This window comes from Melospiza georgiana, chromosome 1, assembly GCF_028018845.1.
Source record: "Melospiza georgiana isolate bMelGeo1 chromosome 1, bMelGeo1.pri, whole genome shotgun sequence".
NCBI lineage: Eukaryota > Metazoa > Chordata > Aves > Passeriformes > Passerellidae > Melospiza > Melospiza georgiana.
The window spans coordinates 41,151,733-41,167,790 of record NC_080430.1 but is presented as its reverse complement, the minus strand read 5'-3'; the positions used below and the strand labels follow the sequence as shown (position 1 = coordinate 41,167,790).

General features: G+C 39.8%; 1 protein-coding gene across 2 annotated transcripts in view; it reads right to left on the bottom strand.

Annotated features, from left to right (window-relative positions):
• RBMS3 (RNA binding motif single stranded interacting protein 3) overlaps window positions 1-16,058 on the bottom strand; it is a 703,588-nt gene that overhangs the window by 249,508 nt on the left and 438,022 nt on the right. For both annotated transcript variants that reach the window (XM_058028549.1, XM_058028559.1), the window contains one exon: window positions 10,681-10,772. In XM_058028549.1, coding sequence (XP_057884532.1) covers window positions 10,681-10,772 — 92 coding nt within the window. The remainder of the gene's footprint in view (window positions 1-10,680; window positions 10,773-16,058) is intronic.

Sequence of the window (16,058 nt, the reverse complement as noted above, 5' to 3'; positions counted from 1 at the left end):
TATTACTAGCAAATAGTCATACTCCAACAGTACATATTATGAAAATACCACTGCAATACTTTTCGCTACTCATGAGAATCTCATTATAAAATTTTCTCATGAATATTTCTAAATTATCATCTCTAAATGTGGGCATACATTGATATAAATATAGTTGCTTGCATACTTATCAACTAGGCATGCACAGAGTAAAACCCCATATGTCCATACACAGAGAGACAGAACTGTGATACTGCACTGGAACAGCATCATCTATCACTTAAGTGGGGTAGTAAGGTGCCAAAGATAGCTTTGAAGATGGGGAAGCCTTTATTCAAGGTGTCTTCTCTTTCTTTACCTGTCTACCAACTGAATTTAAAGACCAAAAATGATTCAATTGCATGAAGTGACGTCTGAGACACAGACTTCAGTCTCAACTACTAGAAAGGTATGTTCACTTGTTCTGAGGAATTCAAAGCCAAGCTTTCTAGCACAAGCCTTAATTACCTCAACTCCAAAGTTTTTTGCTAGAAACTAAGATCTTTTTTCACTATCTGTTTTCCTTTTTGAATTGTGGTAAGAATATCAGGATAGAAGATGACTGACAAGTGGTAATCATTGAACACTTCCCACTTTGCTACTTACAGGCACCCAGATAAACAAACGTATATCCATTTTAACAAGGCAAAAATATACCTCCAACCAAATACCATATCCATATTCTAACCATGTGTTCACACCGGAAGGACCAATTTTTCCATTACAAAAAATGCCTTTACAGCTGCTTTCATCAAAATTTTCATTGTTCTCTGTGGTTTTGGACAGCACAAAGTTGTGAGGAGCAATAGAGGAAATAGCCATTGCACCTCCATTAAGGCAGTGTAAGGGGTGTCTTTGGTAGTTGTACATCTCCCAGATGTACTCAGTACATTCCTTTGGGAATCACAGAAAGACTCCATCTGTTCCTCCAGTGGAGGAGTTGGCAATTTAGAGCCCCTAGGTTCTTCCACATGTCCACCATTTTGAGCTATGATTAATATGATGACTAACATTTTCTGCCATGAGCTCTGAAGAAAGAAGAATATGAATATAAATCTCTCCTAAATAAGGATTCATTGCACAGCATGACATCTGCTGCTGCCCTTTCCTGGGTTTAGATATGAAGGCACGTGCTGCAGCATTGCTGGCCACATCATGCCCAAGCAGTGGGTGCAAGACAAAATGCACAGGGGTGCTTCAGCAGCCCCTGGCAAAGATAAAGTCCTCAAGCCCGCTGACAGAATTGGCCAGGTATTGATCCATTGGTGGCATCAGTTTCAGGTATTGTTCGTCAACGTGACGGATATTAATTTGATCTAATATTTAAGGAAAGCTGTGACCAAACATTTCCAGACTTTAAGGCAATTATTTATAATGCCTTATTTATACAGAGATGGGGGAAGTTGGGTATATTTCCTTTTGGCACACTGAACACATGTCCTCGTACTTGGGGTTATACTTCTCTTCACCTGCTGCTTTAAAGGAATAGCTCTGTTACATTTTTTTAACACTTCAATTATTTCTGGGGTACATTTTTCTAAAGCTGACAGTTCTTATTTTAAAAATTGATCTTCCTAGGCTTAATCATATATGTGCATTTATCCTTGTGCAAAATGAGGACTGCCTTACAAAGTACCTGATACCCGCCAAATGTACTGTTCCTCTCTGTGTCCATTTTCCCATTTCCCAGGCTGCAGCACTACACAGCATTAGCAATACTTGCCTCATGTCCAACATATTGATATAAAATGACCCTCTAAGCTTCCTGTCAGCTCTGCTCTCATATTACAAAGCCACTTTAACAGGCTTCACGTTCATTACTTAGCAACTGCTCTTTGCTTCTAAGAACCACATCCTTATTGACGCACGCACATCCTGGCACATCTTTCTTAAAACTGAAAACAGAACAGGGATTAAAGGAAGTTATGATTGCATTTTATAAAATCATAAGTGCAGTGAAAAGGATTCATAGGGAACAAGAGCCTTCTGTCTCTCCTGATACAAGAATTAGCAAGCAATCAATGAAATCTACTTTGCAGGTCTAGAGCAAGCAAAGGAGATGGATCTTTGAAGAGCATGAAGTTAAACTGAAGAATTTCTTAAAGCTAGATGTTGGGCTGGCAAAATTTTAAATGCAAAACAGGCAGCATAAATTGTTTATTTGGGGATGGGGAGGCAGTTCTACAAATGACTATTCAATGCAAGCTGAAGAAATCCCAAATTGCAAATTGCTAGAGGCTAAGAGACTACTCTGGGGAAGTATCCTCAGATGCTTGTCTGGTTCTTGTACTCCTCTGTTGGCACATGCTATAGTGCATTATCTGAAAGAGAATCTGATATCAGAAGGAACTTTATTCTGGTCTGATATGGCCAGAATGGATTTTACAACCTTATATCTCTTACATTTATTTTGATCACATCAAAGCTAATTTATCATGACTACAAATAGAATTCAACTGTTCGTGTTATCATTATCTCCCTTCTTGAGCACAAATATGTAAAGAGAAAGGACTAAAAAATTCAGTGAGCTTCCATTATGACTCAGTGTGTTGCATATAGCATGAGCAGAGCCTAATTTCATATTTTTATACAAAAGAAAAATAGTTTCCTAATATAGTGGCAAAAATTATCATTCATTAGTGAACAAAACTGCATCTAAACTAAAATTTATTTAGATTACAGCCAGACTACTCAGTCATGTCAGTTGAATGGGAGACAGTCATTAATAACAAGCAGAGTATTCACTAATACAGTAACATTTAGATATTCAGAGGGGGATGCATAGCTGCACAGGGAATATCTATGCATATTACTGGTAGATTTGTGTTTACTGGTAGAGTGTGCACCTGTGTATTTCCAGGCTGATGAGCTGTTATACAGGCACTCACATCAACTCAGAAGAAATGCCACTGAAGTTTGCACAGCTGCTTTCCAAATCAAACCAAATAATCTGAAAGTGGCCTGGTTTTCACACAAAATTGCATTGCTTTTGAAGCTGTGTCTCAGTCCAGACTAAGTGGTACCCCAAAAAGCATGCACGTATCCTCCTGCTGGTGGTCACATGAATCATCATGTTAGATACAATGAATTTTTGTTTCTCACCTTACAAGAGCATTGTCCTCAGGCTGATCTACAGAAGAACATAATTAAATGATATGTCACTGAAAGAAAGGCTATGTCCATTTTCTACCACAGTAATATTTTCTAAAACCACAGTTTTTTGATCATTTCAGCATGTGCTGGCTTTTTCCTGGTGAGTAAAGCTGTGCTTACTGAATTTAGAACATAGTTCTGCTCAGTCTGAGCTGCAGATTCCCAAGCTGCATAGTTGTGGTCGGATAACTCCTCTGTGGGGCGTTTGGAGTTTCCTGAGTATGGAGGCAAAAAAGAATTAATCTGACTCCAGTGTTTAACTCATTTGCAGGACTCAGATTTCCTGTTCTGCAAACATAAAGGGTTTGCAAAGAGTGAGTAAGAGCTTCCAAGATGTATAGCTATGTGAGTGCTAAAGATAGGGAGCCCCATTCTTCTCCCCAGCTTAGATTGCCAAAGCTCTGTGGATTTCAGCTGTATTATTACCAATTCAAATGTGTTCCAAGTCAGAGGAAAGTCAAGAACAATGTGTATTTATGAAAAAAGGCCAAGTCTTGTTTGGCTGAAGTTCATAACCCGAAAAGAACCCAGTGATTCCACTATTCTTCAGCCTAAAAGTTGGCTACATTTTTCACTTTCAGCATCTGTTCTGTGGTGCAAGGCACTAATAGCATGGAGGTAGATATATTTACTGATTGTTTGTATTTAAATTTTCAAAGGCAGAGGAATGTTTTAATGTTAGATGAAATTACAGTATGAAAAAAAAATAGAGTAAATCTAGAAACTAAAGCAGCACTTGAAAAGGGAAGGAAAATACCATGGCTAGGTCTATCTGAGGTGACAGCTAGAGAATAAACATGATTGTGTGTGCTGTAAGATTTTCTAAGCTAACTTAGTGGTGAAGAAAGATGCTGAGCTACAGTTTTTGGGAACAAAGGAACATAGTACTGACCTAATTCCTCTCAACTGGCCAACAGTAAAGTTCCATGCACTTTCAGAGAGTAGAATTATGTCAAGTTAAGCACTTCTGAAAACCCCCAAAGAAATTATTGTTTATAAATCTGGCAGGTGTGGTTCGAACACTGTTGATGTGCATACCCTCCTTCATGCTGATCTACATGTTTTCAGGAGCTACACATGCAAGTGTGAAAGGACTGCTGGATTTTAGTACCCCCAGGATAACTTAATGTTCTTTCAAGAATGGCTCAAGCTAATGCATTCTATATTGGCTTGTGAATGCAGTCTAAAAGTAGGAAAAGGATTTTAAGGTCATTTCACACCAGCTACCATATAGTTCTCAGATACAAGCATAAAATTCACAAGGCTGGATAAGACTAGGAAGTCCTTCCATTAATGTCAGGTATCTTTGCTATCACCCCAGTCTGTCACTGTTTGTGCAAAGACACTCATTGCTTTAGTCTTGATTGTCTAGGACACTGTCGTCTGCTAATGCAGATTTTCTGAAATTTAAAGTTAGCCCTTTGCTATCATATCTGTGATTTGAATCCTGAATTTAGACAGTGTTTCATCTGGAGGAAAAAAAAACCCCACATACACACAAAAAAACCCACAAAAAAAAAAACACCCACCACAAAAAAAAAAAAAAAAAAAAAAAAAAAAAAAAAAAAAAAAAAAGCCCCACCAAAAAAAACCCCAAAAATTGACCAAGAAAACCTTCCAGGTATATCGCCCTAAGAAATTTTGATATTAAATCTAATACCAACAAATAATTTGGCATCTTCGTAATGTTCTTGCTTTGTCAATTATTATCCTTTAAGAAATGGAAAAATATCCTATATTTTCAAAACCTGCACATAAAGGCCAGCTCCATCTGGGAAACTATGATTCCTTATCCCAAGAGTTAAAGATAATTTATGAAAACCAGAGGTAAGCAGGCAAGAAGGCAAGAGAGGATGAGGACAGCATGACTTTGATAAGCAGCAGTACATGAAACTTGGAACTTCCAGTTAGGGCTTCTGCAGGACACCTTTGGTATGGCTGACTTGGCAAAAGAAATCAAAGAAGAGAGAAACACCTGGATGTGTAATTTCCAAATCTAAACTGAACTGCCTCTCATTTCTTTCCAGCTGTAGCTTTCCATTTTCATTGAACCCAGGAGTGTTATCAATTCAGGTCAATATTGGTCAGCCAGTAGGGGCTGTGCGAAAGCACAGGGAGAGAGGGTGCACATTTTTAGAAGATGAGAGCTCACTGGAGAGTGCTCCACACCCGTACAAGAGTTGTGCCAAACGTCTCTGACAAGTGTTGCAGCAGCAGCAGCCCACGCCTGGCTGTGCAATTCATTCAGAAACCATGTGGAAGGTGGCCAGCACAGCCATGTTCTCAGCTTCTCCTACACTGCTGAGCATGGGGAGCCTTCCAGAGGCACCAGCTCCTGCCCCAGCAGCAAACGAAAACAGTGCTTAATAAATCACCAATACAAATACTAGACTGCATAGAACAGTTTGGTGGGGATGGGATGTCTGATAATTAAAGCACAGGAGTAAAGCAAAGCCTGACAATTTCAATATTGAGCTCTAAAACTCCTAGAATCCCACTTTGGTTTCAAAAGGAAGGTTAGCTCAGTCAGAAGGGCTGTTAACCAAAAATATTATCAAAAAACTCAATATCCTGAGGTTTTGTTAGCTAAAATTTGCAGACATTTCAATCATGAGTTAGGAAACCAGTGTATCATGTATACAGGCCATATTTCATATTTTGTTCGGACAGCATTCTAATTATTTACATTAATTTTTAAATGGCAAAAACAAACAAAACATTTCATTAAAATAGGTTAAAAATATTGGAAATAAGAGTTTTCATCAGAGTTTTTCCATTTTAAGGACCAGCCCTTTAGAGAATTAGTGTCTGACAGAGAAAAAAAAAGGTAAGTAATTTAAAAATAAGAGAATAGGAAGCTGAAAAATAAGCAGACAGAAAGAACTTATTTGGTCAGCTGACTCATAGCAGAGCAATGCTTAAAACCTACGCAAAAGTCTGGAAAATAAATAAGATTTTCTTCTGTGAGATTTCCTTTTCCTTGGTTCCTGGAGAAAATCTGTCTATTTAACTATACAGCAACCAGCTCTCTGTTCCTCTTTAGAAGCTCTTGTGCTTGGCTCTGGTCTGTGGGAAATAGCTCCCTTTTATCTTTCACCTAGATGGTGACTACTCCCTGTATTTAAGCTTCTGCATGATGGAAAGATGAGAAAAATATCACACAAGAAGGAAAATCACTTACTGCAATTCCCTTGTGGAGGAAAACACATCAGAGCCTACTGGCACAACCCTTTCTCAGAACCAGTTCCTGCAGTGTACTCTCTGGATGGCAATTACTGCAGCAGAGTAGTCCAGAAATGATTCCTTGGACTTAGACAACTGCCAGTGCTAATTAAATATTCCTTCAATATCCACATTTTTCACGCAGGTCTTGAGGATGTCTAAATGCATTATATGCACAAAAGGAAAACCCAGAGAAGATACACAAGATCAAATACATTTTTAATCCTTATAAAATCCTTTCTTTGTGAATGCATTTGTTTGAACACTCTTGATGGGCTGCTAGGTATTAAAGAAGCTATTAGATACTCTGCAAGAACCTGCCTTCACCTGAACTTTCACATTATGCAATCTTACAGCAGACTAGAACTGGAAATAAAAAATGGCAGAGAGGACCCCAAATGTCTGTGAAGGGATAAACTGATTGCACAGTTCAACTGCAGGCTGACACAAGCTCAGAAGCTCAAATTTATTTAGACAGCAGACTTCTATTGATTTTTCAGGTGATTTAGACTCCTTGGCATCATTAAAACTTACATATAAAGTAGCTTAAGAAGTGTCTTCATGAATGTGCAATTCTGGGTGAAGGACTATCCCAAGAATAGATGTGTCTACAGATTTTATTAGAACACTGATACATTTTTCATGTGTACTAGGCTTCTTTGCCTACTTGTCTGAGCCAACTCCCATATTACTAAGATTCTCCTTATTAATTTTCCATATTCTGTCTATAATATTTTTCTAGGAAATGCAGGAAAGGAGCATCTGGAAAAAACCTAAACTGATATATATGCACATAAGCAATGGGGTTTTTTCTGCCATGTTTCTGTAGTCCCTAGCATAAAGAAACAACCAAATCAGTAATTCCTGTGAGATTACCCAGAGGCCTATCAGTTGTTCCATTTTTAGTGGAAGACAAACCCAAAAATCCACCTGGACTCTACGAGCCTGACCAAGTAGGCACTACATATACACAAATGAATCTGCATGTCCAAAGGCACACAGGAAGCACACAGCAAAACAAGCCAGGCCAGCTAGGAAAACATCCCTCGGCAGCTGCATAGCCGAGGGATCAATAAATGAAATGCTTGATAAGCACTTTTGAAAAAGATGGACATAAGACAGGAGAAGTGGTCAGAACTCCAGGTTCATGTAACTCTGAGAGAGAAATGCAAAAGAAGCCAGGTGACAACTCCTGAGTGCAAGAGAGCCTCACACAGCTCTCCTGTGGGTGGGAGCTTGTGCGGGTCCTCCTCTGGGTTCTTGTCCCCCCAAGTGGGCCACATGAGACCTCATCTCCTCAGCTGCCTCCACTACCTCTCTAGGCATACTACTGCTGTTCCTCTCCCTCAGCCGAATCCTCACCCGCCTGCTTCAAATCAGAGCAAAAAAAGAAATTCAGACGTCTTTAACAGTTCAGGTTTTTTCCCTTTGTGGGTTTATGGGGTGTATTAGCCTCAACAGAACAAGTCTTCCAATACTGATGGGACTTGGAGCATCAATCCACCAGAGTTTAACCTTCTTCCAGAGGCAGCACTCTGAAACAAAATCAGCCAAAATGCTGTCCAAATTCTATAAAAAAAGAGGGAGGCGGCTGTATTTTAACATGGATAAAATGAGTATATTTTACTCAAGTATCCACAAGATACTTCTGCTAGCCAACACGAACTGGGGTTCAGTTCTGCTTTTTGTTTTTCAAAGAAGATTCCTGGATTTCTATGAGAAAAATTATATTGTGTTAAAACTGAGAAAGAACCACTCTTTCCAAGCAAGAGCTCTCTCCAGGAAAACATCACAGACAATACTGAGACTTCAGCATATTTTCTCTCACTACTGAAGAAGGCCAGCTCATAGAAAGTGTTGGCCAATGCCTCTTTCACCTTTACTCAAAAGCATCCACAGCTGGACTGAGATTTTTTGACACCTGCTGAACACAGGTTACAGTCTGTCTCCTCTCTGGCCTCTACACAGGGCAGTTTCACTGCTTTGCAATGCAGAGTAAAAGAGGACACTGATACTATGAAAGCATGGCACACAAAAGGTATAGGGAATTTCTTCAGACTTAACTTTTCCTTTTTGGTTTGAGAGCCACCATTCACCACTAATTAAAGCAGCTCTTGAAATAAAGCTGCTCTGGCTAAACTTCCAGAAACGCAGGTTAGATTATTATTCTGCCCCTTTCCTCAAACCTCTTTGAGCCCTCACTGTTAATTCCGACACTGGCAGGTAATGCTGTCTTTCAGTCCTGTTATGCAACTTGGCTTCCAACACATGCAAGAACTAACATGTTTCTCCAATGGATTTGCTTTCCCAGGCTCCTGCCTTCTCGGCAATGTGAGGTACTTTGTGTGGAGTCATCTCAATTTCCTTTGAAACCTAATTTTTCTAAATACTTAGATTTTTTTCTGAGATAAGAAAAGTTAGTTGTATATTTATCTTGAGCTATCAAACACAGTAAAAGGAATCTATCTGAGATTCCAGGCACCATGGCTAAATAATAAAAATACAGTCAATCTTATGCAAACAAATCTGTACACACCAGCCGCCTCAAAATCTCACAGGGCAAAAACTGCTCCTGCCACAGGTTCCCCAAAAAACAAACCCACCAAGGGCTGGTACAGCTCTTCCCACTCTGAAAACATCAGACTTTGCTTTTAGTCCCTAAATATTGGACAATCCAAACAACAATGTTTTAAGCCACCATCTTTTCTGGTGTTTCCATGAACATAAGTACTGCAATAGTTCATTCATTCAATAGACAACCCCAAGCATAGATTTATCTTTCAATCCTATCTTTAAATCTGTAATTTTAAATCCATAACTGTATAGTTTTATATGGATTTAGATTTTTTACAGATTTATATAGATTTACTCCTTTCTGGAAAGGGCTATTTGATATCAATCATTAGGACAAAACCTATCTCCTGTCTTTGGTTTCTTTTCCACAGCTTGACTAATGCATCAAATTGCCTATATTTTAACAAGGAGCTGCTGTATGTCTGAGAAATAAAATAGCACAGTCCTTAGCAGAAGTTCACATTCTTCTGCTTGCCATCTTTTACCCATTTGAAGCAAATATTTTTTATCACCATGTGTCAATAAAAACTAAGAACCAATAAAACAGCCTAGCTTGCATTGTGGGATGCTTTTAAAAAGAAATACATCATTGACATCCAGCTTCTTTCAGGCACAGTGAGTGTAATTCAGTAGAAGGCTAACCTCATTTACCAGCAATTACTTTTCTCCCTAAAATAAAATATTAATAAAAAACTCATACACCAAAACAAAACTATGTTTTTACTAAGACATCATTGAAAAACAAAGGTTTAAACCACCAACATTACTTTAAGTGGAAATCTTCAAATTTGATGGTTATCAGTTGATTTCCGTCTTTCTTTGTAATTACCTGTTTGCTTTCACTGTTTTAGATTCTAGGACAGCATCATTTCTAGAGAGACTAAATCAGGCATTATTAAGTGCTTTTTGTGATTCTCAGGCAAGGCATTTTTAAAGTAGAAAGCAACAGCTATTTTTGCTGGCTGACACAGCCTAGAGCCCAAAGACAGATTATTCCACCTTCAGAAAGGCAACAGCTGGACACGATGGTCATGACTATAACCCCTGTGTCACCATCAGCCCCTTTGCCCAGGGACAAGGGACAATTCCAAGACCAGAGTAACTGAGCTCACTGTTCTTGCTATGGCTCCTGCAGCCTCTGTGAGCAGATGCCAATCATCTCCAGACAGCCTTTAGCAACTTTTCTTTCAGCAACCTTCTACACTCTCATTTATGTCCTCAAAATAAAAAAAAAAAAAAAAAAAAACAAAAAACCTCAACAAGCAGGAGAAGCCAAAGCTAGGCAGATCAACCAGACTTTCCTTATGCTCAGTCAATCACTCCTTCGGAGAAGCCCACCAGCCACATCAGAAAAGAGTAACTTTCCAAAGAAAAGGAACCAAATGAAGACAACTTCATTTCTTCAAGGTGAAGAAAAGGCAACTCTTTAACCCAGTACTTAGCAAAAGGCATTTCCAATGCTCTTCCACTTCATTGCTCTGTCTTACAGCCCTCTCCAAACAGGGGGACAGAGAGAGAATCAGAGCAGAGCCCGTTACACGAGACACAGCTCTCAAGAATACAGACAAACCATGAACAAGGCACTGGAGCCAAAGGATGAAAGAATCTTTGGAATAAGTAATCCAAAACCTTAAGAAAAACAGGAGCAAAACAAACCTTTGTAAATTTAACCCAACAGCTGAAATAAACCTGCAATGACAGAGTTCTTCTTACCTTTGCCATCTGCGCCTGCACGCCATTTGCTTTGAGAGATGCTACTGCTTTCTGTGCTGCTGCAGGACTGTCAAAATCTACAAAACCATAACCTGGAAAATAAACAGATAAATATAGATTTTCAGTATTATCCATGTGTATGAGCACAGATAAAGATTTTATTTTCATAAAGGAGGAAAATCTTTCCATTCTCTCACACAGTCTCATAATCTTGCAGTAGCACTGCCACCACACCTCTATTTGTCACATCTTTTCTCCTGAACCTAGTGGGGTTTAAGGGAATGCAGTGGCCCAAAGCTTCAAAGTGCCAGAAAATATGAAGCAGAGGGGGAGTGTGGGCAGGTCTTTGTCTGTCCTAACAGATTAAAGGTCCCTGGCAGCAGGAGGGCACACATACTCAGTGCTCTGGAGTCCTGCCCCATCTCTTCCACAAGAGCGGGTAACATTATGGACCTTCCTGGGATACAAAGCTTGCAGTGGCTGGTTTCACGAGAAAACCCTCCTTCTCCTGTCCTTTAAAGCCATACAAAGATTAAGCTTCAGATGAGGAGGGCAACAAGTCTGTGTGGCAGGCTGGGGCCATGTGTGCAGGGGCAGGGACAGCAGCCTTCCAGCAGGCGGGACCAGTTCAGGGAGAAATCCCAATGTGTGCTCTACAGGCAACTGCCAGACAGCTCTAGAAGATGGTGAGATAGCCAAGTCTTAGCTTTGGTTAAACCACATCCCCTTCATCTCCCTGCTCTCTCTGCTAGAAGAAGGGACAGATCTCTGCCAGGAATTGCTTTGGGGTATCATCTGAACAACAGCTTAGAGGTTAGATGTTAGGGATTGGCAAGGGATAATCATCTGCTTTTAAGTGGCTTTCTTACTCCCAGTATTTGCATTAGTTTAGTATATTAATCAGACAGTCACTTCCTATCTTCTTTTCCTCCCTCTCCATTTTTTTCTTCCTTTAGCCAGCAACACTGGTATGTTCAAGCAAGCCCAGTGCTGTTATGCCCCTAATGGATAGCAAAAACTCTGAAAGTATTTTTATTTTCCTAAAGACATAAAGCAGGGGTAAGAAGGCAAGGAATCGACTTTTCACAACTTTTAAAGTACTGAGCTCTCTCTGACCTTCAACAGCATTCAAATGCCTTGCTCATCAAGATTTCAACTGAATTAGGGAGATCCAAAAATCTCACCAAGCACCTATTTAGGCAGCTGCATATATTTCACAATCCATCCAGGGAAAACCCTTACATCTTATTAAGCAATTACAGTGCAGGTAGGCATGTGCTGCTCAGACAAGCTGTGGCCAAGGGCCACATCTTTGGCTTCTCCCTGGAAAGCCATATGGATGAAACTGAACTGCCTGAAAGCTTTAATAATATTAGCACAAGCACATTTATAGCTTCTTTGCAGACATCTCCATTTACTAGGTCAATACACATCCTACAGGAGGCAACCACAGATATGATTTCCTGCTGTATCCATTTGTATTTCTTTTCCCAGCCTTTCTTCCTACTCCTAGGAGACTTCATTGCCATCCTCTCTGCACCAAATCTAGGTATAAGATTATATACTTATCACCTTGCCCCCCAAATTACAAACATCGCTATTATTATTTTGGTATGCATACATTGCTCAATGTCCAGCCATGAAAGATTTTGTGCACATGGATGTTTTTGTTTCTTGGCTTAAATCTCATCCACAAAGTTTTAAGAAAACCAAAAAAAAAAAAAAAAAAAAAAAAAAAAAAAAAAAAAAAAAAAAAATTATTAAAGAAATTGCTAACTTAAGGAGCGTGAAAAGCACTATTCTGTAGCAAAGTCAAGATCTGAACCTCTCTTTTCTTTGCTCAGTTTTCTATTTTGGTTTGTTTGGTGCAGGGTTTCTTGTCGTGGGGAGGACTGGGGAGGTTTTTTTGATACGGCATCACTACAGATTGAGGGACACTGCGATACAGACACTGACAGGTTGAGGGACACTGTGATAACAAATCTAATAAACACTAGAGTTTGATCAGCTTGGGGATGTGAGGAGTGCTTGACCTTCTCTGATTCTCTCATTTGATTTTCCTTTTTTACTGCAAGCCATTTTTAAATCAGCTTGTCCTACATCGCATTTTCCTTTGCAGTGCTATGCAAGCCCTCTTCTCACTGCAGAGCAGCAGTAAAGCTGATGCTGCTTTGAACTAAAAAACATACTACAGGAGAGCAAGAGTCCTCCCTGGAAGCCTTTGCCCTCTGGAAGAGAAACTTCTGGGAGGAAGAAGGAGACACAATTAGATGCAACTTCCAGTTTCCTATATGAGAGATCCTGACAAGAAGCCAGAGCAGTCAAATGGGAAATCTGAAACATCTTGGGAAGTGATGAGATGGCTTGGATCAAACAACGAGAAAATTACTTTTTAGGACAGTGAGGTGGTCTTCTCAGGAAACTGAAATTGTTTTTTATTTCTCATCATTTCCATGCCCAACAATTAAGAGGTAAAAGTGCAAAAGGTAATTTTAACATTGTCATTAAAAACAGATTATGGAGTTAGATTTTTATATTTAGCACCAGTGTACAGTGCAGGTTTCATGCATGAAGGAATAGAAAGGAATTTATTTTTAATCTGACTTTCTAGACAGCACAGTAATTATTCACAGCTATGTTAGTTTTGCTTATAAATAAAAACTAGAATGTGTAAGAATATTCCAGTGTTGTATCATAGATATCAGGTATATCTAGCATAATAAATCATTGAGGAGTAACATTAGTCCATAATATCTAAAACCATTAATATATTTTAATAATTTTTTCAGTGGACACAAAAGGCTCTATGACCATATCAGAGATCCAGTGGAGTCTCAAGACAAAAAACTCCACATCTTTAGCTGCCCATTATGCATTCTAGTATTACTACTCCCAGTCTCACTGCAAAGCTGCTCTTTTTCCTTCCCTCAAGCTCATTTCCATTCCAAGTATCTTTTTCTAGCCCTCCCCCCTCCTGACACATCTCTGCACCACACACAGAACATCAGGACAAAATCACTCCATGGCTGAAAACCCGTCCAAAGAACATCAATCTGCCGCAAGGGAAGCCAAGTTCCCAGGCTGTTTCAGCATTCAAGTATCCTTACAAGAACCCTGCAATGCTATATAACAGAAAACCAGGCATGATGCCTTCTTGTACAGTTCCCATTCTTCCACGTAGATGTTTATAGTCTATGTTAGTGACCTACACTAAAATATTTCATTTGTTTATAATCTCACTTCATTTTTTGTGTCTCGGGCACTAACTAATAGCGTTGGTTTTTCTGTTTGGGTTTCAGGATTTTGTGTGTTGGGTTTTTCTAGTTTGTTTTTTTTTAATATATACTTGTCTGGGTGGATGAAGTTTGGCCCCTACAAAAGCTAAAACTGGGTCTTGGAACATCCTCTCCAGTGTTCTCCAAAGTGTAAAAGAAGCCCCAAATTCCCTGTGCTGAGAGCCCTTCCCTCTTGTCCAGGCTGGGGCTGAAGTGGGTTGTGCTCCCTGCCAGCAGAACTGGGCTGCTGTGGCTGCCCCTGGCAGGTGCACCGTGGCTGGGTTTGGCTGCTCCAGCATCTATCCCTGCTCTCTTCCCTGGTTCCTCCCAGGAAAAGGTAGGAAAATGGCTGGAATCATCCCCTGGGATGAAATTCAGATCAGGATCTGCCAATCAAACACTGCTCTAAGAAAACACATTTCTTTTTCCTCCTTTAAAAACAAGTGCAAGCCCCACCAGACTGTCCCTCTGCTAGACTCAAATTCCACAGCTTTTTTTTTCTTCTCTTTCCCCTGCATTTTTATTGTGTGTTCACTGCCTTGTAAACATTCTGGTCAATTGATTATACTTTTTTTCCCCCAGTTTTTATGCAGAACATAATGAAAAATGAACTCAGATTCTAAACCAGGACCTTCAGACTATGCTTACAAGAATCCATCACCACCACAGGAAAAACCAAAACCAAAACTATTTCCCCTTTTTTCCTGAAGCATCCTGACATTTTCCTTTAAGAACTCCAAACACAAATAAGGAAAGCTGTGTTGTCCCCTCCTGCTTTGAGAGATGGGAATTGCACTTATCACAAACATGAACCCCCTCACCTCAAGTGTACGTGGACTGAGGGTGACTTTGGTACTCCAGTGCTACAAGTCCTCCAGGATCCTGAGGTTTTTTTGTAGAATGACATATTACAAGTTCCTACATGCAAGTAAACGCACAAAGAAACCCAGTACAAGACTATCTAGAATAATTGTTAAACCCTTCCTTTAAGAAATACAGTGCCTGTTATTTTGTACTGGCCTGATGCCATTAGGGCTAAATAATTAAATTTTAAAAATAAAACCAGTATAAGGGGTTTTTTTACCTGTGGGGGAAAGAAAACAGCTAAGCATCAGCAAACTCAAGTTTATAGCTAGCTGCAATAAGTGCTACCCAAATACACTGGCAGACACTAAACATCTCCGTCTCCTATAACCTAAATGGCTGGGGGCCTCCCGGTCTCAGTTTCTCAGTTCCATAATTAAGCTTGGCAGCAGGTTCAAATGAATTAAAACTGAATGTCACTATTTCCTCAACAAATCCCTCATCCTTGTTTTTTCTTACTTGTCAGGAGAAGACCAGCAGAACAGCAATTAGTGGTAAGCAGTGCAGTGAAAAAGAACCAAGCATACACTAATTAGGTCACTCGCCAAACACGTTCATTTCATTGGCAGATTTAATCAATGTTTTCCTGAAATGTCTTAAATCTCCTATGCTAATTTAAAGTTTTGTTATTGTTGTTACTTTAAACACAAATGGGATGCCTGGAGATTTTCAATTGCTTTCCACAAATCCATTTCAAAATAACAACCCCTCATATAGTATATCATCAAAATTTCGGCACAGGTTTTAGGAAATGGCCTCTAATTTGACGCCAACATTTTTGTGCCTGCAAATACCTACGGGTGCAATTTTGTGGATTTAAGTAATTACAGGTGTGTAGGGCTCTTAGACATCAAACTCTGAATTGCCCTGATGGATTGGGTACTTAGGGGCAATGCCAAATAATTTAAGGACCTGCCTGCCACTTGAGGTTCCCGTAATTCTTGTGAAGTGCTGGACGGTGGCACAGAGCAAAGGTGAGCTTCCCCTGGCACACATGGGCTTTACACTTCACCTCCAGGGAGCTCCGCTGGTGTAGTGACAGGAATGAGAGCCTTGCTGCCTTTTTGGAGCATTGAGGCAGTCCCTCAGTCACTGCTGAAAGCAGCATTAGTTACTCACAGTGTGTGTGAACAGCAGTTTTGAGGTATCCTAGCAGCTTGGTCCCCCAGTCAGTGCTTACAGCTAGCACACCAAGGTGCTTTTTTGCACGGAGGATGCTCTGTTGACAGTCGTCATTGC